The sequence below is a fragment of the Rhinolophus sinicus genome, linkage group LG14, assembly GCF_036562045.2.
Source record: "Rhinolophus sinicus isolate RSC01 linkage group LG14, ASM3656204v1, whole genome shotgun sequence".
Taxonomy (NCBI): domain Eukaryota; kingdom Metazoa; phylum Chordata; class Mammalia; order Chiroptera; family Rhinolophidae; genus Rhinolophus; species Rhinolophus sinicus.
In genome coordinates, this window is record NC_133763.1 from 8,801,864 (window position 1) to 8,828,001 (window position 26,138).

General features: G+C 40.1%; 1 protein-coding gene and 1 non-coding gene across 2 annotated transcripts; both read left to right on the plus strand.

Moving 5' to 3' along the window:
- The first annotated feature begins 1,131 nt into the window (after positions 1 to 1,131).
- LG14H8orf89 (linkage group 14 C8orf89 homolog) lies at positions 1,132 to 25,436 on the plus strand. The gene is made up of 6 exons (XM_074318935.1): positions 1,132 to 2,411; positions 14,834 to 14,997; positions 16,518 to 16,671; positions 18,762 to 18,834; positions 19,626 to 19,683; positions 24,660 to 25,436. The coding sequence occupies exons 1-6, from the start codon at positions 2,245 to 2,247 to the stop codon at positions 24,806 to 24,808; spliced, it is 765 nt and encodes a 254-aa protein (XP_074175036.1). The 5' UTR covers positions 1,132 to 2,244; the 3' UTR covers positions 24,809 to 25,436.
- Positions 5,332 to 5,438, plus strand: LOC141568768 (U6 spliceosomal RNA). The gene has a single exon (XR_012491962.1). It is a non-coding gene; the product is annotated as a U6 spliceosomal RNA (small nuclear RNA).
- Positions 25,437 to 26,138: the final 702 nt, after the last annotated feature.

A 26,138-nucleotide genomic window follows, 5' to 3' on the forward strand; every position in this document is an offset into this window, starting at 1 on the left:
CTGGGCTAAATCAAGGTGTCAACAGGCCTGCCTGCCTTCTGAAGGATCTGGGGGAGACTCAGTTTCCTCGCTTTTTCCAGTTTCCAGAAGCTGCTTGCATTTCTTGGCTTGCCCCTTCATTTGCAATGTGCAGTCTCTGCTTCCATCTTTCCATCTGTCTGGCTCTGACCCTCCCTCTTCCCTTCCCTCTTACAAGGACCCTGTGATTACACTGGTCCAGGATAAATCTCCCCATCTCAAATTCCGTAAGTACATCTGCCGTCCTTACATAAGGTAGGATATTCACAGGTTCCAGGAATTAGGACAGGGAAATATTTGGGAGGGAGGGTCATTCTTTGATCTTTTAACTTGTGGCTCCCAGCAGTCGTTTTTTCTTGTTCCTCAGTAATGACCAGCTTCTAATGTAGGGTCTTGGTGCCTGTACTCTTGCATCTGGAACACTCAGCCCTCAGGTGTGTGTGCATGGGCTGTATCATTCTGGAACAAGGGGTCTCCGACAGTATATCACATCACCTTGTTCTCATGGCATCTCTCACGATCTGAAGTGCTTTTTCCTTTACTTGTCTGTTGCTTTTCCCAACCACTCAAGAAAGGAGTGTGTGTACTCAAACCCCCGTAAGGTTTGAGTCTTTGCCTTTGCTATTCCAGCAGTTAGGACAGCGCCTGCTGCATTGCACGCCCTTTGCTGCTTTGAATCCAGCCTCTTAAAGGGCAGTAGCCACTTAAAATTTTGTATCTCCAGTTGTTGATTCATTGCAGTCCTTGAGTGTTGGGATGGGAAATGGTGACTGGAATGTGGGTTTATGGAGAATATATATATATATACTTTATATATATACTTTTACTCTGGAGGAGTCAGACATGTAGGGGTAAGTAGTACGTGAAAATAGAACAGCATATTAGGGAAATATAGGAGATGGTGCCTGCCATGAGGGTTGGGGAGGTTCACAAAGGAGACAGCACAGCAGGAGCTGTCAGTGGGGGAGTGATGGCCTGGAGGACGTGGCAGCCAGACTGCAAAGCAGACCGTTTAGCAAACGTCCCTGTGGTGCATTGAGCGCAGTGCCCACTTCATCTGCAGTCCTAGGTCAGCGGTTCCTCACTGAGAGCAGCCCCAGAACTGAATTCTTCCTTGGTTTTGGGATTGTCCTAGACTTTCCCCTTGAAGTTGTCCATGTGGTTTTAAAATGCTCAGCCCATTCATTCAGGTAAGGGCACCACTATCCCAATTTTCAGATGAGTTAACTTGCCTTCCCCAGGGTCACACAACTCAGTACGTGGTAGGGCTAGTATGAGGTTCCAAGTTTAACTTGAAGCTGGTTTTCTTAACCAAAGGAAAGGTTAGTATCCAGCTTCATGAAAACAGAAGTGAACTTGAGAGTGGTTTCAGGAGTTTTGTGGGATCTGAAACCATATTACCCGAGCTAACCGAGCTAAACTTGGCCGCCCTTCCGGCGGGTCAAGAAAGGAAGGAAGAGGGTTTAGAATACAAGTCAGCAAGAGGACAGACAGATGCTGAGGTACTGCCGTGGAAGGCGTGCTGGGCGTCCCAGCTCCGGAGGGGACACATCTAATCTCTCACCAGAGAACCTAGACAAAGGAGGCCTAGAACACGGAATCCCTTCCGACGTGGGAGGGGTTGGGGTGACTGCCACTTACCCAGACTGGACTAGTCAGGTATTGCTGGGCTGTTGGAAAGGTCCAGACTCCTCAGTGCTCAGGAGACCCTGGATAGTTTGAATCTTAAAAAATGCAACCCAGAGAACTGCACGTCGCCAGCCTCGTCCAACTACCCACCCTGTGACCTTTCCTGTCCCGCCGCAGATCTTACGTCACCAATGACTCCTGTTCACTGGCCTTGTTTCCGCACCCTCTTCCCACCCCTGTGCTGTGACCCCCGAAGGCGGCGGCACCTCGAGCTGTGGCTGACTTAGTCCTGCAGAGCGGGGGCACCTCCTAGCCGCTCCAGCACCACCCTGGCTCTGCCCCCTAACGGTCGGCCCTTGCCTGGGGCTGCGGCGGCCCGCGACAGCGCGCAGGGCAGCCGGACGCTCCAGGCTCCTGGCAACCGGTGCGCGTCGGGCGGGTGGGGCGCGCGCCGCTGTGGGCCCGGCCCGGCGGGCTCACGGACCCCCGAGTGTCGCCGGGCTGCTGGCTGCGGAGCATGTTCACCCCGGGAGCGGCGCTGGCAGGAGCGCGCGGCCGGCCGCCCTGCCCCGCCGCCACCGCGGACCGCGCTGCCCCATGGCCGGCCTGGGGCGGGGGCTCTGCCCGGCGCCCGGCCGCCCCAGGTTCCCGTGCCGCTCGCTGCCCCCGCTGACCCTGCTGCCCGAGGCGCAGACCTGGGCGCCACCGCCCCGGCCTGGGCACACGAGGAAGCCCCTCCCTTCCACCGCGGAGCTGCGGGGACAGTGAGTGCGGGCAGCGGCCTCAGGGGGCGGGGCTGGAAGGGATGCCAGGCCCCCTCCCCAGAAGGGGAAACACCTGGCTGGGCACATGGATCTCTCCGAGGGTTCTCGTGCACTTGGCGGGGACCTGGCGGGGAGGCCGGGAATGACGAACGCACTCAAGCTGCGCGTTTGGGTCGGGGCAGGGACAGATAGATGGTAGTGAGCCCGGGGGAGGACCCCTCGCCAGATCTCCCCCTTCCCGCACTCCTGCCGTTCAGGTACAGGCCAGCACCCACGTCCCTCCCTCCAGGGGACGCACCCCTACAGGTGCGCCCTGCAACCCTCCAGGGTTTCAACTGAAGAGACACGAGAACGTGTTTACTTTCTCCCACACTTGCACCCAGCCGTGTGGATGCAGCAGGACTCCGGCCGCTGAGCGTGTTGCTTAGATAGGTCTGGCCCCGTTTTCATGGCCAATTTTGCTTTGTTCCATTTATGATTTGCCTATGATTTGTGTGTTTATTACTGTTTTCACGAGAGGTTAAAAATACCAGAAAAGATTTGTGTCGTGCAGGTAATCTGTTCTACTGTACCCGTCGTTTCCCCCACAAACTTTGTAGGGTCACAGACATGAAAAGTGGAGGCTTTCTCTATCCAAATGCACTTTTGCAACCATTTTCAGGGTATTGCCCTCCAAGTCACAAGAATCCCCGTTCTTCATCTTTATTGACTTTTTATCTGCATTGCTAGGGTGAGTTCAATCTCCAGGTACAATGGCATTTCTTCTAAAGTATTTCTGACATTTCCTATTTTAAGTTCTTACATTTGGGAAATTACATTATAATACCTTAGTATTTCTCATTCAAACAGCCCAGAAGTAGAGCTTGAGGTGAAAGCCCTCTTTCTACTCTACTTTCGAACACGTCTTAGAGTTGAGTTGGTGTTTATCCTTCCATTCTTTTTTCATTTGTGTTTTTTAATCATCAATGGAATCATATGTGGATTCCTTTGAGAAATTGCCTTTTTCACGTAAGCTATGGCAAATACCTTTCATATCAGTTTACTTAGGTCTGCATTGAATATTTCATGGATGTATCATACAGATGTATGATGTGGTATGCATGTATCATAATTTATGTAACCATTCTGTATTAGGATTGCTTCCAGTTTTTGCTTATTACAAACAACACAACAGTGAACATTCTTACACATGGAACAGTTCAACAAAAAGAATTCCTTGAAGCAGAATTGCTGGGTCCGGAGTATATACTTTAAAAATTTGGTGGACTCTGGTCTGGCCTTCCAAATAGTCTTTACTGACTTACATTTCCATTAACAGGCTGTGTTGAGAAATACCTATGTGTACTCGTTATTTAAAAACAAAACAATAGCTTCCACTTACCTGGGGCTTATTACATGCCCAGCACTGCACTGAATCTTTTACATGCATTTTAAGATTTAATCCTCACTAACCCAATGAGAGTCACAAACACTATTATTTTCTTTGTGGTTATTATTTCGCTATGGTTATGCAGCCATTGAATGGCAGAGCCTAGATTAGAATCTAAGTTCATTTTACTCCTTATGTTCTTTGTTGGGTCTGAATTCCTGGTCAGTAGCTGGGAATTGTGTTTCATTGGCTTGTTTGACGATGCAATGAGATTGTGTATTTGGTGTTTCAGAAGTACTACTGCTAGCAGTTCCTTTCTCTACTGACTCCTGTAGAATTGGACATGGTCCAATGCTTCCTGCCGTTCCAGTTCCTCTGGATCTCTCCCCCTCTAGTCACTTCTCTGCCTTTTCTTTATCTTCCTGCCTTGCGTGTATTTTAAGGGAATCGAGCTGTCTTCTCTCTCTTGGCAACTGTAATCCAGTCCGGTCTTCATTCTCACCAGTAAATAGATAACTGAAAAATTTCCATCTATCAACCAAAGCTGTAGACCTCAATTCATGCAGCTTAAGCCCTGGCTGTGTCTCCTCCCGGATTCCCTGTGCTCACTTTAATACTGAGCTTATTGCCCTCCACCCCAAGAGAAGCACTTTCTCTTAGAATTTAATGCATGCTTCCGTTATTCTCTTAGTCACCCTCAGCCACAGCCTTCATCGTCTCTGACTCCTTTTTCTTTGCTGAACCTCCTAAATTCAACTGTTAATCGTGCCTTCTCGCTGCTACTACCGTAAGCACCCTGGACCATTACGGTAGCCTTTAACTTGGCTCAAGGATCTGCCAGATTACTCTTCGTAAAGCATAATAGCTGTGACTGTCCCACGACTCTGTTAAAAAACCTTCAGTGCCTTCCCATTGCTCAAAGAAGAAAGCACAGACCACTTTGGCCACCATTCAAATTTGTCTGTGATCTCGCCCCAGTCAGTCGTTTCATTATTTCTCACAGTGCCCTTACCTGAACTCTCTCCACTCTCCATGGGATCTTGGACGTTTGTGTCTTTTCCTGGAATGCCTCTACCTACACTTTTGCCCGTCTGAATTTTATTTACATTTTCTAGGGTCATTTTCTAGTGGCTTCCAAATATTTTTTCTACCCTCCATATGAAACTAGTATCTCCCTTCTTTTAACTCCTCTAATATGAGGGAGCGACATACATATATATGTATGTATAGATACATATATGTACGTATATATGTACGTATACGTCTCCCCGAGGCTGTAATGCCACAATGCCTTATATTGTCGCTGTATGAGTGGCTACTGTTTTTCCTTTTGGGCAGGAAATTCCGTGAAGGCGGGATCTCTGTTTTGTTCACCTTTGTACTTGTCATGCACGTGGAATTCCCATGTGCACATAGTACATGCTTAGTGAATACATTTGAGTAAGTGAGCGAATACACTCACACTTAGGAATAACAGCCACATGTCTTAGTGTATTGTTAGCTATAACGACAAACAGACCCCAACATTTTAGTGATTTAACACATACAGTAGTGCTCGCTTCGGCAGCACATAGACTAAAATTGGAACAATACAGAGAAGATTAGCATGGCCCCTGCGCAAGGGTGACATGCAAATTTGTGAAGTGTTCCATGTTTTTATATCAACTATAATTATATACATATATACATGTATAGTCACAGGATGTGGAGTACAGCATAGTCAGTGGAATTGTAACAGCTATAGACGATGTCAGAGGGGTAGCAGATTGGGGGAGGGAGGTTATCACTCTGTGAGGGGTGTAAATGTCTAACTATTACGTTGTTTTGTACCCCTGAAACTAATAAAAAAACAAGCCAACAACAACAAAACCCACATACAGTAAATTCTCATTCCCCTCACGTGCACATCTTTGGGATGTGGGAGGAAACCGGAGTCCCGGAGAAAATGCACGCAGACCTGGGGCAAACTCCACTCAGACAGTGGCTCCACGGGGAATCATTTATTTTTCTCATCAACACTGTAACGAAAGGACTTTAAGCAAAATGACGTCCTTCAGGGACCTGGTGTTTCTGGTCAGAAGGCAGCTTTGCTCCTTAGTAGTAGGATCCAGGCTCTGCTGTTCGTTAGCACTTCACTCTTGACTAACGGCAGCCAGCAGACAGGGAAGGAGAAAGGATGCAGAGAGCAGGTCTGCTTCTTGAAAGTATTACACCTCATATCCACTCCCGTTCCAATCGCCGGAGGGAGAGAGGTAGCCACTTTCTGGGAACAACTCTCTTCTCTGGAGGAGCAAGGATTTGAGTACACATTCCGCCTTCTCTGCCACAGTTACTTTCTACTAATCAAAATCCGTGGGACTTAGCTTGAACATACCTTGCTTAAAAACGAAATCAAAACTCGCCTACTTCCCCAATCTGGTTAGGTTAGCAAAGGCTCTGTTGTACGTGGAATTTAAACAGCTTTATCGTTAATATTTATAATGAACTGTAATTGTTTGCTTTGTCCGTCCCCCCTCCCCCCCGCCCCGTAGACTGTATGCCTTTATATCTTAATCATTTTTATATTTCAGCTTCTAGGACAATGCCTGGCATTGTGGATCAATAAATAACTAGCTTTCTCAATGAATCTACAACTTGTCTTTCTGTTCACTTGATCATTATTTGGGTTTAAACAAAGCTGAAATTCAAGGTTATCTTACCATCTGCTGCTTGATGTTTGGGTTATTTTCAGCCTTTTTGCTTTTCTATTATAAAAATAATATATAGGATTTGACATCCGCGAAGATAAATATTTGAATATATCAATGATTATTTCTTTAGGATAAATTCCTAGAAGTGGAATTACACGGTCAAATGTATACAAAATTATAAGGATATATAGAGAGAGATTGCTCTCTGGAGATATTATACCAATACATACACTGAAGCTTTATGTTCCTTAAATCCCATCTTACACTGTCGAGTGTTAAAGAAAATCCTTGGCCATTTGGCGAAACTCAGTCATTACATTGCTTTTATTTGATACCAGTGAGCTTTTATTGACCATGTGGTGTACTTTTTTTCTGTAATGAGTTATCTGTTCTATAATAACTGTATATTCTATAGGCTTCATTTTTATTTTTAAGTATCTTTACCAAAGAATTTAAATCCTTCAGCTCTTTATGTCTTCATTTGAAAAGTTATTCTGGGAACTCCTGGGCACAGTGAGCTGATATGAAAGGGACTCCATTCTGCTTCGTTACATTTCAAATGCTGGGTAAAATATAATAAGATAATTTATGGGTATGTGGCCAAGCTAGGAACCAAGGGAAGGAAATCCCCAGGTGGCAGAAACGAAGGAATGTTCACATAGGAAGCCACTGTTGAGCGTCTGCCGAAAGCTGGAGGTCACAAAGGAGTACTGTTCCAGTCTGTATGACTGCATCACAAATTTCCCCAAAACTGAGTCATGGAAAACAACCACTGATTGTGCTCATGGATTCTGCGGGTCAGGAATTCGGGCAATGCACACCAGGGGCAGCTAGGCCCTGCCTGCTTCCTTGTGTGTGGGGCCTGACATGGATGCTTGGAAGGCTTGGGGCTGGAATCACCTACAGGCTCATTCACTCCCATGTCTGGTGCTTGATGCTGGCTGTAGACCGAGACCTTAGCTGTGGACCTTTCCTGTCACCTGGTTTCCTCACAAAATGGTCGCTGGGTTTCTAAGGTGAGTGTCCCGAGAGCGAGCCGGTGGAAGTTGTATCACCTGTTATGACCTGAAATCACACAGTCACTTCTCCAGCATGTTATTGACCGAGGAAGTTAGTTTCAGGGAGGAGAACACAAACTCCGCCTATTGAAGGAGGCGTGACAACACAACATTGAAGGAAGAACTTGTGGGAACCGATACGTGTCAGTGCATTCATTCTTCTTTGAAAAATACAACCCTTGACACAGTACCTTGACACAGATGATGGCTAGAAAAATACCCCCCATTTCCTGAGGAGGCTGCAAGGAAGCTTGCCATCCCCTTGAACTAGGAAATGAGTCAGCAGCTAGACATTAGACCTTCATATCCTGCAAAGCTCAGGTCTGGGGTCTGAATTCATACGACTACATGGTTACGGTAACACAGTCCAAGAAACTGACATGGGAACTGGGCTGGCTCGTCTGAAACCCAGGTCCAGGCAGAGAGAAATGGAAAACCTCTCTGAATAGGGAAGTTTCAGTCGCTCAGGGAACATTGGATTCCTGTAGATAGCGATCTCTCGAAGATGAGCTCACAGTCAAAGATGACACATTATATAAAGAAATGAATCACAAGGAAGGAGACTTGGCAGATTTAGCAAATGGGATATTGGTACCCTAAAACTAAAAAATAATAGAACATGATGGGAAAAAAATGAGGAGATGAAGGTGTGCAAACCACAAGTTAAGAACAGGAGAAAAAGAACAGGAGAGGTATAGGATTGCACGTTCTGGTTTTGCCGATCACATCTCTGTGATGTCATGTAGTGTGTTCCTTTGTCTCCTGCATTTCCTCTAAATTGGTAGTTACTTCTAAAGGCTTGATCAAAGTGGCTGCGCTACTGGACAGCGCAGGTGTTGACACAGGTCTTTCTGCTGTAGAGCATGTAGGTTGTATTCTGGCTTTGGGGCGTTTGCACTCACTGTTTTCTTGGTGAAGAATGTTCTCTCCTTACGTCTTCCTCGGATATCTCTGGCTACTTCTGGTCCGTTCAGATCTCATCCCAATATCACCGGACCTATGAGACCTTCTTTATCCATCCAGTCTGAAATACCTCTGGCCCTTTGGCACATTGCCACAATGAATCACAGTCAGCCTTCATTAGCCATCAATTCTGTATTTGCTAATTCACCTATTCATTACAATTTATGTATACCTCTGAAATCAATACTTAGAGTGCATTCCTGCTCACTTGCAGACATGTGCAGAGTGGTGAAAAATTTGGGTTGCTGACACACAGTTCCCAGTGGACGTCAAACAAGGTGCCGCTCTGCCTTCTTTGTCACAGCCCTTACACTATAAGCAAGGTTCTTCTCACCATCTCTGCTGTGCCATGTATTTCACATTTGTGTGCTTGCTCTTGGTGATTTTGTTATAAGTGCAGTGCTAACATCCCGCCCTGTGTGCCTAAGTGCAAGATGAATGTGCTGTATCTTACGAAGAAAGGATGTGTGTCAGAGAAGCTTCCTTTAGGCATGCGTTACCATGCTGTTAGCGGTGAGCTCAGTGGTAATCAATCAGTGATATGCATTCAATAAGGGGTCTTTAAACAGAAACACACCAAAAACAAGGTTACGTATTGATCAGCGGATGAAAATGTTGCGACCAGAGGCTCACAGGAACCTAGTTTCATATTTCCCCTGGGAGCAATAGTTCAGTGTTCGTTAGTTCAGTATTAGTGGTGACTTCATAGAACGTGGTTATCGCGAATAATGAGAATCAGCTCTACTTCCTTTGATTTTATCTGAAATAAACTTTGTTCATTTCTTGGCTTGCTTAGTGTTTATCTCCCCCACCTAAGCTTCAGGAGGACAGGGGCCCCCCCACCCCCCCACCGCCCTGCCCCGCCGGTTCTGTTCACTTGTACATCCGTAATGCCTGACATATGATTGTCCTTCAGTACATTTTTGTTAAATGAATACATGGAAGGATGGATAAATAATGAACAGTGAACAAACATTCAATTACCATTGTCCTCTAGTTCTAAACTAGGTGGTAAAAAGATGACATTAATTTTAAAATATTTGGAATATTTTTAATACAAAAAAATACTTACATGCACTCATATTTTTGGGGTGGCTTTGAAAATATAGTAATTATTTGATAAGTCCTTAGTCAAACAATTAGTTTGTTTTAATCCCGGGTCTCTTTACTGTTAATTTGAGAAAGCATTTGTTTTGAGTGAGTTCTTTATGGCCTGCCCTAGACCATAAGTACTTGGTTCCTTTGATTATCTCTTTCTACATGTGTTTTTTTGTCGTTTTTCTTTTTCTTTCTTTCTTTCTTTCTTTCTTTCTTTCTTTCTTTCTTTCTTTCTTTCTTTCTTTCTTTCTTTCTTTCTTTTCTTTCTTTCTTTCTTTTTTTTTTGTCCTATAAAATATCCTTAATTTTTCTCTTTCCACTAGAATTAGGTGGTGACCATGATTTCAGGAAACATCAGATCAAAAACATTTGTTTTTTAAAAAATTATTTCAGCACATTCCTTAAGTGGTACATTCTTGCAACTCTGGGCTTCCCCTTCCTCCCCCACCCCCAAGTATTCAGTTTTCAGAAGTTTTTCTCTTGACCTGGTTTGATCAAATGCCGCAGAGGCATTTATTGTTAGTCCCTGATTGTTTCTTCTGCTGGTAGAGAGAAGGGTCTGCCTTGGAGCTGCAAGAAAGTTGTCAGGTCATCTTCACCTCCACAAGTAAAAGGAAAAACAAGTTCTTAGAATGGAGTCTGGATCGTCATTGTAAGAGTCTTTTAAGACTTTGGAAATTTAATTTACTCCATATTTTAGTTTAGATTTGTTTAGATTTTCATTATTGCTGTTGCTGTTATGGTGGTCTTGTTTTCTCAAGTCGTTAGCAAAAAGCCCTATAAAAATCCGGCGAGTTCAAGAGCATCAAAGACAGAATGAGTCATTCTTCTTGTTGCTTGGAAGGGGAATGAAGCCCAAGTCCAGAGAGAGAGGGTGGTGGTAGCAGTGGAGAGTATTGGGAAGCAGTGGGAACCTCTGAGCCCTGCTGCAGGGAAAGAGGGTGGCTCAAAGCCAGAGAACTTGGCAGGTCTGGTTGGAGATGCCCACGCAGGCCCTTGGCGTGGTACTGAGGTTGTGACTCTCCCCTCTCTTTCTGTCTCTGGCTGCGTTTCCTACTGCTTTTCACCCCCATCTGTAGCCCATTTCCTGTCTGCTTTCCACCCTCACCTTTAACTCTCAGCACTGCCATTTCAAAGCAGACCGGAGACCTCATCACCAAATCCAGACTGTCCCCTGTATTCTTATCCGTCTTTTCTTATTACAATAAATAACCTCTCTAGGGTATGACACAGCTGGCTCTTTAGGGCTGGCCTTCCTAGGAGGTGCTGACTGCTCACCACCCCTCCGTTTCTGAGGCTACTTTTGTGTGTCCGCTCTTTTCCTCTTTCCTCTCCTTCTCCCTCTTCCTCCTGTCTTCCCTCTTTCTCCTTTCCTTTTCCCTCGCCTCCCAGGTCCTCCTCATTCCGCTCCTTGCTTGCTGGCGTGTACCCAGGCGTAAGGAGGCATTCATGCCATGTTGCCTCTCACTGCGTAGACTTTTTTAAAATTATTTTTAGTTAAGTATAGCTGGCATACAATCTTATATTGGGTATATTAGTTTCAGGTGAACAGTATAAGTGATTTGACATTTTTATACCTTACAATGTGATCACCCCATTAATTCTAGTAACCATCTGTCACCATGTAAACTTACCACAATATTATTGACTGTATTCTCCCTCCCCTTTTCTCCCACCCTCCCACCCCCTTCCTTCCAATAACCATCCCTTTGGTCTCTATTTCTATGAGTCTGTTATTGTTTTGTTTATTTCAGTCTTTTTACATGCTTTTCTGTATTAGGAGCCTGTATTGCTACAAGCACTCACTACACTGCATTATCCGTTTTCTTGTCTGTGTTTCCTGTACTGGACTCTAAGCTCCTCAAGGGCAGGAACTATTTTGTTTATCTTGTTTCTCCAACGCCTGGTGCTATCCTCAGTATAGAATCAAACCTCAGTAAATAACATTTTGTAGGAATGAATGAACACAGCTGACTCTGGATGTCTGTAATCCTTATGTTGTGAAGATTGAAGAAAATGAATATAAGATTAAGAAAATGTGAAGATTGAAGAAAATGAATATAAGCCAGGAGCACAGATGAATACGCGTCCAGTTAATTGTCACCGTGGTGGTTTCATTGTCCTAAGTAGGGGCCGCGTCTGAGCAGAATTGTACTCTCTTCAGAGTGTAGTAATGCCTTGTACATAACCGACACTTAATATATATGACTGAGTTGAATATACATGTGGTAAGTAAGCTGGATATATGATTAATTGTTCTTCGGTGTCCATTTTAGAATAAAAGTAATGGCTAGCTTGAGGACGTGTTTTTCATGGAGCATAGAAATTATCTTTTCTTCAGGCACGAATGCATTTTATCATGGTAATAATTTAAACAATTGTTTTTATTGTGGTAAGAACACTTACCCTTGAGATTTACCCTCTTAAGATCAAGTGTACAACACTGTATTGTTATCTGTAAGTACAATGTTGTACACAGATCTCTAGAACTTACTCATCTTGCTTCGCTGAAACTTTATACCCGATGACGAGCAACTACCCTTTTCCTCCAACCCCCAGCCCCTGGCAGCCACCATTACGTGCTTTTATGAGACGGACTACTTTAGACACCTCGTATAAATGGAGTCATGCAGTATTTGTCACTTAGCATAATGTCTTTAAGGTTCATCCATGCTGTTGCAGATTTCCTTCTGTTTTTATGGGAGAATAATATCCCATTGAATATCTATGCCACCTTTTCTTTATCCATTCACCTGGTGATGGGCACCTAGGTTGTTTCCATATCTTGGCCCTTGTGATAGTGCTACAAAGAACGTGGGAGTGCTAGTATCTCTTTGAGATCCTGATTTCAATTCTTTTGGATAAATACCCACAAGTAGGATTGCTGGCTGGTAGGGCAGTTCTATTTTTAAGTGTTTGAGGAACCTCCATACTGTTTTCCATAGTGGCTGCACCATTTTGCATTTCCACCAATAGTGTGCAAAGGTTCCAATCTCTCTACTCCTCACCAACACTTGTCTTTTAAAACAAAACAATTTATAATAGCCATCCTAACAGGTGTGAGGTGATAGCTCATTGTGATTTTGATTTGCATTCCCCTCATGATTAGTGATGTTGAAAATCTTCTCGTATACCTGTTAGCTATTTGTATGTCTTCTCTGGAGAAATGTCTATCCAAGTCTTTAGCCCATTTTTAATAGGGTTATTATTATTATTATTATTATTATTATTTGGCTAGGGTGTTGTAGGAGTTTCTTATATATTTTGGATATTAACCCCGTATCAGATATATGCTTTGCCAATATTTTCTTCCGTTCTGTAGGCTGTCTTTTTACTCTTTGATTGTTTCCTTTGCTGTGCAGCTTTGTAGTTTGATGTAGTCCCACTTGCCTATTTTTTATTTTGTTTCCTGTGCTTTTGGTGTCATATCCATCAAATCATTGCCAAAACTAATGTCATGAAGCTTTTCCACTATGTTTAGTTCTAGGAGTTTTACAGTTTCATGTCTTAGGCTTAAGTCTTTAATCCACTTTGAGTTTATTTTTGTGTGTGGCGTAAGATAAGAAAGGGTTCAGTTTCATTCTTTTGCATGTGTACGTTCAGTTCTCCCAACACTATTTGTTGAAGAGAGTATCCTTGCTCTATTGTGTATTCTTGGCACTCTTGTCAAGGATCATTTGACTGTATATGTGTGGATTTATTTCTGGACCTTGTTCTGTTCCATTGGCTTATATGTCTGTCTTTATGCCATACGTCTGTCATATTGTTTTAATTACTTAAGATTTGTAATATGTCACAAAGTTTGTTGCCTCCAGCTTTGATCTTCTTTCTCAAGATTGTTTTGGCTATCTGGGGTCATTTCTGGTTCCATATAAATTTTTGAATTATTTTTACTATTTTTGTAAAAAATGTCATTGGGAGTTTGATAGGGATCACATTGAATCTGTAGATCATTTTGCATAGTATGGATATTTTGACAATATTAAGTTTTCCAGTCTATGAACATGGAATATCCTTCCATAATTTTGTGTATTCTTAATTTCTTTCATCAATGTTTTGCAGTTTTTCAGTATACGAGTTTTTCACTCCCTTAGTTGATTCCTAAGTATTTTATTCTTTTTGATGCTATTGTAATTGGATCGTTTTCCCTTTTCAGGATAGTTTGTTATTAGTGTATAGAAATGCAAGTGATTTTTGTTTGTTGATTTTGTATCCCACAACTTTACTGAATTCCTTTATTAGTTCTAACATTTTTGGGGTAGAATCTTAGGGTATTCTGTATTCTGTATATGTATGTGTGTGTGTGTGTGTGTGTGTGTGTATATGTGTGTGTGTGTGTATATATGTGTGTGTGTGTGTATATAATATATATAATACAGAATGTATATATACATTCTGTATATGTGTGTATATATATATTTTACATATATATACACATATATATATAAAGTCATGTCAGTGTCAAGAGGGACAGTTCGGTTCTTCCTATCCTATCTGGATGACTTTTGTTCCCTTTTCTTTCCTAATTGCTTCTGGCTGGGACTTCCAGTACTACATTGAATATAAGTATTGAGAGTAGACACCCTTGCCTTGCTCCCGATTTTAGAGGAAGCGCTTTCAGTTTTTCACCATTGACTGAGGTTAGCTGTGGGCTTTTCATATATAGCCTTTATTATGTTGAGATAATTTCACTCTGTTCCTAGTTTGTTGAAAGTTTTTTTTTATCATGAAAGGATGTTGAATTTCATCAAGTGCTTTTTCTACATCTATTGAGATGATCATGTGATTTTTTTTTTTATTCTTCATTCTGTTAATGTGGTGTATCCCGTTCATTGATTTTTGTGAGTTGAACCATCCTTGCATCCCAAAGATAAATCCCACTTTGTCGTGGTGAATAATGGTAATATTTTTGAGAGAATTCTAAGCATTCTCTTGTACATGATAACTTGCTGTTGGACTTTAATTGTTTGTTTGTTTATGTTGCCAAGTATCTTACCTGGAATTTGAAAGAATTCATTAAAATATATAAAAGAAAAAAATTCTTACTGTGTATTTTAGCTATATTCTTAAAGACCTCTTGCTTTAAAATCCCAAGAATATGTACTGACATGTTACAAGTAAACTTTTCATTGAAATCTATGTTAGTATTTAATGTGTACAATGGCAAACAAATTAAAAAAAGTATGTATCTCTGAAATACATTTTTTTTTTTTTTTTGTATTTTGTGTTCTGAACCTGGATTAGCATCTCACTTTCATCAGCACTGTTGGAAGAAGGAAAAATGCCGGTGCTATCTCCTGAAATCAAATTTGAGACGTCTTATGTCACCAGAAATTCCCTTGACGGCTGTTTTCTTTTTGAGAGTAGTTGGAGGAAAGCAGTTTTAGAAACACAAAAGATGAGGAAAGGTGACTTCAATTTTACTCTTATTTTACTTAAGAAAATATAGAAATAGTGAATTGTATATTTTTAAGCAGTGCGAGTATAATTTCTGTAACTTTTCGGTAAGGATAATATCTTAAGCTTATGGAAAAGAAAATGGAAGCAAATTAAAATGAATTTACTTAATGTAATTCTGTAACTCATGATAGAAACAAATTTTAAAGAACTGTTTATTGTGATATCAGTGCAGTACACTCTGTTGGATCATACTGCTTTTCATAAATAGTGTTTATTTTTAAATAGCTCAAGTTGGTTTTTATATTTAAAAAAATCCAGATCTTTAACAGTCCCTTTTTAGTAATTCTAACCAAAATGTTACTTTTTGAGTGAGCTATGTGGAAAGTATTTTGTATCCTATAGTGGCTTAGTAAAGACTAGTTTGACACTTTTGACATGTAAATGAGTGTATTAATAGCTTCCTCCCTTAATTTCAGATTATAATTGTATTTTTTATTTATCCTGAATTCTTCCTTTAGCTTTATTAATGGAGATATAATTCTTGAAAATAGCAAAGCTCAAACTCCCCAACCATTTCATCACTTCTGATTTTCAAAGCTTTCACTAGACTCCCATTAAAGATACTCAGAACACGCCAGTTTATCGACCCTCCTACTCCTAAATCTAGTTGCTGAAAAGAGAATCTACATATTTTTTTGATCAAGAAAAACTATTGTTTTTTGCAAAAGAGAAAAAAAAATAAAAGGTTGCAAAATGATATTTAGAGTATTTAACATAATTCCAGTCCCATTGAATACCTTTGTTATTGTTGTGCTAGACTTGCTTAGTAGAAAAAGCGTAAAACACGATTCTCTATGTTTGGTTTAATGATCACCCAGATCTCTTAATCTGCCTTTTCCATTTATGGCCTCCATTTTGAATTTAAAATGATAATAATTTGACAAGCTCTATGTCCAGTAATAATGTGAGGTCAGTAGAAGAGGCAGTCGTAAGGCTTCAATGTTGTTGTTTATAGATTCGGTGTGGAATTTTGCAGCGAGATAATTAAAATCAATCCCTGAAACAGATGTCTTTTATCTCTCATTGCTAGCTCAGATGATCATGTATTTACACATTTTGATTTTTTTGCATAAAGCCCAGAAGGTGGAAAGATTTAAAGTAGGAGATAATACAAGACTCTTGCAAGTGCTCTTAAAGTCTTTCCATGTGAATGCACCTAATATTCTGAGAATTATAATTATATGAAATAATGAAGCCAAAGGGCGGTGGTGACTGTGGGAGATCTGTGAAGCTGTCCTTTATCCCTTATTCTAATTCTTAATCATCCCCTTGATCACTCTTCCCCACTGTCCCTACACTAGGGATTCTAAGGTATCCTCATGGGAACGATGTTAGATAACTCACAGTAGCTTAATTTTCTTTACTTAATGACTGAGTGAGTGTATGCTATTATGCATTATAGTAGTATGTAGGTATATACATTTACTTAAGAAATAATGAACAAAATTATGATACTATTTTTAATTAGACTACACCACAGCATTTGGTCTGGAAGAGCTCAGAAAACGTGTCAAAATGCCGTATTTACCAGGACTGCAAAGTTGCCAAAACAGTGTGAGTTCTTCGCCCCTGGCGGTTCATGGTAGGCTGCTGGGGACTGACACCGAGATGCCTCGAGCCAGGTAGATCGTCTATTCACTTCTCTTTTGTTGAATATGTATTTGTAGTAATACTGCTGAATATAGAGGTCTTTCCGGCCAGTAAATCTAATTCTTTCTTGCCTACTAATATTTTCTTTCCATGAAGGAATTAATTTTTAAATCCAAGTTAGCGATGTTATTCAGTTTGACCAGTAGGTGCTTTTCTCGGTTTTCAAGTGACATTGCCAGAAAGGATTTAAGGGCTTTCTCTTAAAAATCTTTATGGCCCAAGTGTAGATTGCTCATGAGAATATTGGAATTTTTAGCAATAAAAACAAACGAACTCTCTGCAATATTAATAGGTTTCATTACCCTGACTACAGAACTTTGTGTTTCATTTCTCGTTTGACTGAAGTGGTGTAAGGGGAGATTCTGAATGAGATGTCAGCCGAATGAAAACCCTGCATCGCCTACATCAGAAATGAGTTTGTCAGGCAGTCAAGTCCCACTGACTTTGCATACTGGCATTTTAAAATATTATTATAAATACCTTTCCTACTGCAAATTAGACTGACTTACCATGAAAAGAAACCCCTTTCTTCAAAGGGATTTATAAATTAGTAAGTCTCCTATTTTATTTGGTTTATTGAATTTTTTATCAGGTATTAATTGAATGTGGCAGCCTAAAAAAAAAAAAAGATGAAGCATTTATAGCAGTCTGACTTGCAACTCTCTTTAGGGCAGGTTTTTATTTTCGTATTATCTCCTGCCATAATGAGCTTTGAAAGTTATCCAGTTATGCATAGCCCACAAGTATTGGAATTTCAGAATCTATTTCTTGAGTTTTCCACTAGTATTATTGTTCTTGTTAATTAACTCTTGAAATAAATCCTGGTAATATAAATAGAAAACTAGTACATACTAAAAATGAAAAGCTATGGTTAGTTTATATCCCAATTATGAAAATAAGTAAGAGCTTTGAAGAAAATTTGGGGAAAAAAAGAAAAACAATTATTTGACAATTTACCCATCCTAACATATCAATTTTTATTGTTGGGTGTTCTCTTCTATCCTTCATTGTCATGGGTTTTAATTCTCATTGTGGTTTTGGTGTACTTACAACTTTTCTAGTCTGCCTTTTTACTTAGTATTACAAGTGTATCTTTTTTCATGTCACGACATAATCTTCAAGTGGTCTTTACTGTCCACATTATATTTCATTGATGGGTCCATATCTTATTTAACTGTGTTTAATAACAGTTTATGTAATAGTCCCTATCATTGGACTCTTAAGGTGCTTGGACTTTTTCGGTTTTGGAAATAACACTCCGAGGGAACAATAGCACGCATCAAGTCTTTCCCATCGTTTTTTAAAATATTATCTGAGGACAGGTTGCCAACCTCTAAAAATATGAAAAGCAAAATTACTCTTTCTGAAATGAGATTACAGTGAAGTAAGAAAGAATCAGAGATGATAGAAGAGAGAGAGTGAGTGGCTAGTAGACTAGAAGGTAAGAGTTAACAGAGGAAGGCTGACAGGGATGTAGAAAGAAGAAGGATCGTTGGAAACATGGGTGTAAAATCCACTTAAGGACAGTGAATTTCCATGGTTACCAAGACACCTGTATCCCTGACACTCAGCTCGCTCTTGTCATTTCACTGGGAGTCACAACCCTGTGATGGCTGGTGGGGCGGGGGCAGGTTAAGAGTGTGGAGGGCTGCCTACGGCAATGGACTTGTCTCAGTACACACCGGTCTTGTTACCCATCTTTCAATGCATATGATTGTCTTAAAGAAACGGGAAGCCTGGAAAGCACCCCCTGAATGAGTCCATCCTGCCTCTAAATGTTCAGTCTTTATTTTGCTTCCTACTGTTTACACTCTATTTCAGTTTATTTATTTTTTTCATTTGCAATTTTATTTGCAGTTTGTGTGATGATCCCTTTACATTGTGCATTGACTTGAGTGTGAATTTACTTAAGTCAATGAAGTATAATTTAACTATATTACATTCGGGTTATGATAAGTGTTCTTTATATGAAAAGTGGCGAAGTGCCGTAATGTTTACGAAGTGCTTGGCAAGTGTAAATAGATGTTAATGCTCTTGCTTGTCTTTATTTTAACCATTCTAGTGAGAACAAGTTGAGTTGCCTACAAGTGTTTTATTCTCCTCTGCACATTACCCAAGAACAGTCTTGGCAAAGCAGGGAAGTACTTAGTTTTGTTCTCTCTCTCTCTTTTTTTTTTTTTTTTTGCAACCTCTTACCCTCTTTTTTTCTCCCTCCCGATGTAAATATTTGCTTTGAAAATGCTGATAAAAGTCTAACATTTTTTCAGATTAATGATAACCAGAAATTTTCAGTGAATCTCAAGGCACATTCTGGTAATATAACTGATAGCAATAATTCTAGAGGTAAAGAGTATTTAAAAGTTTGGGCTGACTTCTAAAGTTTAAAATAGTTATAAGAAATTTCGAATTTTTATGGACTATCTCACCCACAGCAGATTCAATCATGATGTACTTCCTCTAATAACCTACTTACTAACTGGGTCTGTTCCAGAAGGAACAAAACTTAATCATGACAAAATTCAGATTACGGTGATGAATAGTAAAAAGTACACAAATACGGGAGCTGGTAGTTGGCATATCCAGACACCCTGTGAATCCAATCTTGATTCCCTTCCTCTTAGCATTCCCAGAACGTTGATCAGTGAGAGGTAAATTGAGATAAAGATGGGAAAAGTTAGACCTAACACTCATCCACTGGTAAAATTTATTAGCAAAACCAGACATATTAAGTTGGTTCATATCAGCTTCTGATTAGATTTGTCCTAGTGGAAGGAATTTTGTTTCTTTAATGTTTATTTAATTTCCATGTAATATCTTTCAACAAGTAAGTTTCACCGAAAGCATGCTTCTTGTCTCTTATTCTATTGTTAAGAATGAATATACCCTGGATTTACAGAGAATTGATTTTATGATAATATATAATTTTAGGATGAAGAAAATTAGGGAGACATGCTCTGTGGTACCACGCCATGAGAAATCGAAAGGTAAATAGGCACATCTTTTTCTCCTACGACACGTCTATTTGGTATTGAATACTCACTTTTTTTTTTAACTTCCTTTACTTCCACTAGTTTAATTGTCTTTGTCTTGTTAACGCTTTTTAAAATCTTTGTTTATTTTATAAACTTAGTACATGTTGTGTTCAACATTCATATACCTTTATTATCTCAGGACCTGGGACAGGCCCTCATCACCTCCCATGGGTGGTGCAGTGTCGGCCAGCTTTGAATTTCTGACCTTTCAAATCCTCAACACTGCAACAAAAGCCTAAAACCTTGGCTTCTAATCACATCACTCCCTTATTCAAAAACAGTGACTCCTCCTTACCCACAGGCTAAAGTATAAACCCCATAGCTTGGTATTGAACCCTTTCCCATCTTCCCCTAACTTTCCTTTCTGGCCTTATCTTCTAATGAACTTTTTTCATGAATCCTGTGTATCTATAACACCAACTACAGAAACTTATTATCTATACGCCGTCCGTTTTGGGTTCATAAAAACTACTCTTAGATTGGTTTACTCCTAAGTCCATAGTGACAAAAAGGGTTTATAACAACACCAAGGTGTATTTCCACCTACTTGAAGTATGGGTTTGTTCTTTGAGTCTCTAAAATCAGGAATGCTCACCTCTACATTTCTGATATGTTTGATCAGAATTTTGGTTTTCAAAAACAGCCAGGTAATTACACTTTTAATGATGTCTACAAGAGAATTTCTTGGCAGCTCTGGTATCTAGACTTACTGCCTTATCCCTTTCTATAGCTTTCATGTATTACAGCTTCCTGGGCATTTTATGCCAAGAGAACGATATATGGCATATGACATAATGCATATGTCTAGCATTTAAATTCTCCAATAAATTCTTAACCATTTCTTGAAAAAGTTTTCAATTTTGCCACAATATTTTCCTGTCTTTTGTTGGTTATTATCCAAGCCAGGGTTTTCAACGGCAACAATGCTAACATTTTGGACCAGATCATTCCTTCTTGTGGGCGTCTGTCCTGTGCAGGGAAGGCCTTTACTCACTGGCACCACCACCCCAAGTGTGGTTATCAGGAATGGCTCCAGATGTTGCCAAATGTCCTTAGCGTGGCAAAGTCATTCCCAGTCGAGAATCCCTGGATTAAATATAACATCTTTATGTTATTTACTATTTGTCCTTCAGACTTTCAAATGTTTCCTTCTTTACCTATGTGTAACAATTATTTCCTTACCAATCTAAGATTTTTTTAAACCTTATTTTTATCACTGTCATAGTTGTCTTCTTCTAGTGCATCCATCACTTCCATGACTTTGCACTGATGGAATAATGGAGTAAATAGAGCCCCTCCAATCACAGCACAGACACAAAATTACTAAGTAAGACCTTCATTGACATCTTTGGTAGCAGTCAGAACTGACTTGTTAGCAGCTTTGCAAGTTCTGTCTCTAGATGTTCATAAGGTTAAATGTTCGTGAACTTCTCCTTGGATATTTCCTTTTCTGTGAATTTCCATGTACTATAAACAACTTCTGTAATCAACGGGCAGCCTAAAATAAAAATATAAGTGTTCATTTCAACAAAAGGCATTTGTTTTGCATTTTGGCCCAAACGAACATTTGCCGACCTATTTTCCAACAGGCCCATTTTAGGGTTCTGTCGGGCTGGGTGCTCTGCTTACTTGCCTTTGTATCCTGCAGTGCCTACGCCAGTTTCTGCAACAAACTGAGTGTTCAGTAAATACTTGCTGAATTTCCTTCAGAGTCATGCAAGGTGGCAGTTCCTTCACTTGTGGAGCTTACGTCCTAGTGAGAAAATACAGCCACCCAATATTAAAACTAGTAAAGAAGTCCGTGACCTAGTATATTAGAAGGTGCAAATGCAATGGAAACCACAATAAACAAGTAGAACTGGGTAAGGTAGGTCAGGTGATCTGGGGCGAAAAGGACGATTTACAGTTTTTAATAGAGTGGTCAGAATGGGTTGAATCGAGAGGGTACTATTTGAGCAAAGACTTGAAAGAGGTGAGGGAGTTAAACCCCGGGGAAACAGTTATTCTCTTGGAGCCAGCAAAGGTCCCAAGGCAGGACGGTACCAAACCTGTTGGAAGAGTGTCAGGAGTCGAGTGTGGCTCATCTCAGAGTGTGGAAGATGAGGTCAGACAGGTGATGGAGTACCTCCGACCATGTAGGGCCTTGGAAGGGATGTGTATTTAAATTAATTCTGGTTGAAGTGAGGGGCCATTGAATGATTTTAACAAAAGAATGCTTTCACTGTGCTCTGATTTACGTTTTTAAAGGATCATTGTGACAACTGTCATCTATTTCAATACCGTGTTTCCCCGAAAATAAGACCTAGCCAGACAATCAGCTCTAAATGCGTCTTTTGGAGCAAAAATTAATATAAGACCCGGTCTTATTGTACTATAATATAAGACTGGGTCTTATATAATATAATAAATATAATATAATATAATACAATATAATACAAGACCGGGTCTTATATTAATTTTTGTTCCAAAAGACGCATTAGACCTGATTGTCCAGCTCAGTCTTATTTTCAGGGAAACACAGTAGTTACAAGTTTTTAAAAACTGGCCCATAGAACTCCCACCTCTGGCTATGATAGAATAACTCCTATCAGACCAACTTTACCACCAATAATTACCATGAGAGCTAATTATAAAGATATAATACAAATATATTTTATAATAAATAAATAACATAATGTAAAAGTAACATATATTTATTATTAATAGAGAAATATTAAAAAGCAACTGTTTTAAGGTGTTGAGCTATCGTTTCCAACAGGACTTGAAAGACTGAGATACTGGAGGGATAACTGCAGAGAAGTGAGCCCAAAATTCTGTGAGCAGTTTTCCCAACAGGTGTCTGCCTCTTCCTGAGCAGCATGCATGCTGGGTAATATTTCAAGACCTCAAGCAGAAAAGAACTTGGAGACTAAAGAGCTGAGCAGAGGTTCCAGCAAATTAGCGTTTGCTGGGGAGACAGAGGTAGGGGCGTCAGGCCTACTAAGAAGAGCCCTTAGTAAACACCAGGCTTTCAGTTAAAATTCCTGAAGGGCTACCCACTATAAAGGCATTGCAAGAATAGACTAGCTTTCAAACAGCCTAAAATGCAGTCTTGGCTGGATTGGAGTGATCTGCCTGCCAAAAAAAAAAAAAAAATGAAATCTCTCTAGAGAACTATAAGGTAACCCAGCGCCTTACAGGTAAATCATTTGGGTCACTTGTGTCCTTCGTAGGAATCTTTTAATATTGACTCAATCATTTTAATTTTGGGGACTCTTAAGGCATTCTAATTCTTCTTCAATCCATTTCAGTAAATTATACTTTCTAGAATTTTTTGCATTTTGTGTTAAGTTTTCAAATTGACTGGCATAAAGGTTAGTCTTTGCTCTGTCTCTACTTCTGTCTCTCTTCCACTACTATTATTTATTTGTTCCTTGTGCCTTTTCTTTGTAATTAATCTCACCAGAAGCTTTCTTTTTTATTAGTCTTTTCAGTGAAGAACTCTTGACTCTTTAAAAATCTTTGTTATTGTAAGTTTGTTTTCTATTTCATCGATTTCTCCTCTTTTCTGTATTATCTTTTTTTCTTCCATATTCTTTGGATTTATTCTTTCCCTCATGTATATCTCATACCTAGCTTATTAATTTTCAGCTTTCTTTTCTAACATAGGAATTTTAGGCTATAAACCGCTCTATGTACAACTTTTGCTGCACACACAAGTTTTGTAGTGTTTCCTTTATCATCTAGTTAAATGTGTGTTTTTTGTGTTATTTGTTTTTTGATTGATAAATAATTTAGAATGTGTATATACATTTCTAAATATTTGAGAATTTTTACTTATTGTGAACAACTTCCATGTTAATTGGATTGGTCTGTACGGTAACAATTCTTTGAAATTTTTCTGCTATTGCATTATCGCTTAATGCTTGGAATCTAGTGATTTTGCAGCCCGAGGGTCTTTCTAAATGTCAAGCCCATTGTATTGCTCAGAAAAAGAATCCTGATCATATTTTTACCCTCTACTCTCTCTCTGAACTTCTCACACATGTTATATACTCAACTAAAACAAAACAAAAAAACCCAACCACATTGGAAAATTGAAAACAGCTTTTTGACACTTGAAACTGAAGTTAAATAATAATATTTCAAAGCTGTGTGGACCCGTATGTTATTTTCAAAGACTTGTATGTTTCTAAATAGAAGTATTTATACACATTTACATATTTAGGGCAATGCATAGTCATGGTATGGGAACTTGGACTTTGGTGGATCTAGGTTGAAATCCTGTCCGTCACAGTTACTAGGTGTATGCTCTTGGGCAAGTATTTTCGCTTCACTAAATCTTTTTGTTGTTGTTAAATCTGTAATCCAAGTTAGCACTAGTTCCCTACTTCATAATGTTGTATGGATGAAATAGATGAAAAGAGTACTTGCCTAGAGAGATACATGTTATCTATTACTGTTAGTATTACTGCCACTCTATAATAGAGGCTGGATTAATATTGTTTCAGTGAATGACTCATTTTACTTTACAATTTTATTTTACTTCACTTAACATTTATGAGAAACAATTTTATTTGGAGACAATAACTTGATAAGCATGTAAAGTGTTAGATGAGCTAATTATTTCTAGAGATTGTGCCTTTTACTTAAGAATAAATTCCTCAGCCATCCCATGTTTTAAGAAGCATGAGATAGACACAGAACTAGTTTTCTATCATTAAATGCAAGCATTGCAGGGTTTTTTAAATTAAATATTTTTTTGAGATGACTTGCTATCACAGTCACTTTAGGACGTAAGTAGTGGCATTTCTACTTCAAGGAATGTGTTATATGAAGAACTAATTGTGTTGATGGTGATCTGAGGAACAGATATTTTGCTCACACTATAGAGAATATCATTAATGTACACTTAATTTAATTTTAATGACTGATGTTTTTCTTCACAGGTTTTGGCTTCAGCGATCCTCTCAACGGAGCATCATCTGAATACTTACAAAGACTTTCCCAAATGGCCATCCTGGAGTATGATACCATTCGTCAAGAAACAGCCAGAAAATCAAAAAAGGGTAAGAAACGAGAGCTACACGACTGCTAATAACTCTCATATGGATACTTTCTTCACTGACTTTTAAGGTTGAAACTTTTTCACTTCCTTTTCCTTTTTCTTTTCTTTTTTTTGATATGTGGTATGATGTGTAATGATTTACATTAAAATGCAAATGTAAATAGGAAATAAATATTTTATGTTACATACAGAACAATTGATATTTTGTCAACATTACAAAAGGACATTTAAGTTATGGGTTATGGGGACATAAGCATAAAAAAATTATATTCCATGCATTTTATGCACATTGATTCTATTTTTTGATTCAATTTGATAAGTGTTCTTTGAGTGCCTATCTGTACAATTACCTTCGCTAGGAGTTGTAGAAGATTCAAGAAAAAGTGAGTTCTTGTTGTTAGAAGGCGCTCAATTAAAACCCCTCCTTTACCCTGCTTGAGTCTGAAACAGTTGTGAGCTAAGTATTCAAGCAGATGAAGATGAAAATATTGGCTTCATTTGCAGATAAAACCTGGAAGGGAAATCCTAGCTTAGGTGTGTGGCAGCCTGCAAATGCTGAGCGTCAGAATTGAGCCCATGCACGCACCACGTCAGGTGGTGCTGATGCCCTCAGGCTCATGTGCTGAGTGAGGGTCTTCACCGCCAAGCAGAACAAGGCTTCTGCAGTGTGTAGACAGGCAGATCCCTGAGGGGGCAGGAGGTGGGGAGAGACGGGGAGGAGGAGGGGGAGGAAGGTCTAGGTCAGGAGGAAAACCCCTCCTCAAGAAAGCCTGAGGGGTGGGGGAGAAGTGTTTGTCAGTGCACCTCCCCGAGAAACCTGGAGAAATCCTGGACCCCAATGACTGATCCAGTGGAGAGTGGGATCCGGCTGTAAGAGAACCACAGGGGGTTAGAGAAGTTCGGAAACGGGGCAGTAACACCCAGCAGGTAAGTTTCATGGAAGATGCAGTATTAGAAATGGGCCTTAAAGACAGGACAGATGGAGGGAGAGGGCCTTTCTAGAGACGGAATAACAAAAACAAAGACGTGCTGTGCATTTGGGAGTGATGCGAGTGGCTGGGTGCATGTGGTAGGATAGGACAGGCAGCAGAAACCACAGGCCAGCACCACGTTGAGTGACACCGAGCAGATGAAGGCTGTGGGAACTGGGGCGCTCACTGCCAGCTTCTGCCCTTGGTGTCACGGGGAACGTAGGCCCAACGGGGCCAGCTGTTCCAACTTTTCATGAGAAGCCAGACTCTGGATTTTTGTGTGAAATCTTCCAACGTGTAAATGTTACCAACGAATTCAAAATTAGCAGCTAATTCCAAATTTGTAAAGCCCTCATGTGGGCCAAAGAAAGTTACAGGTGCGCGCTCGA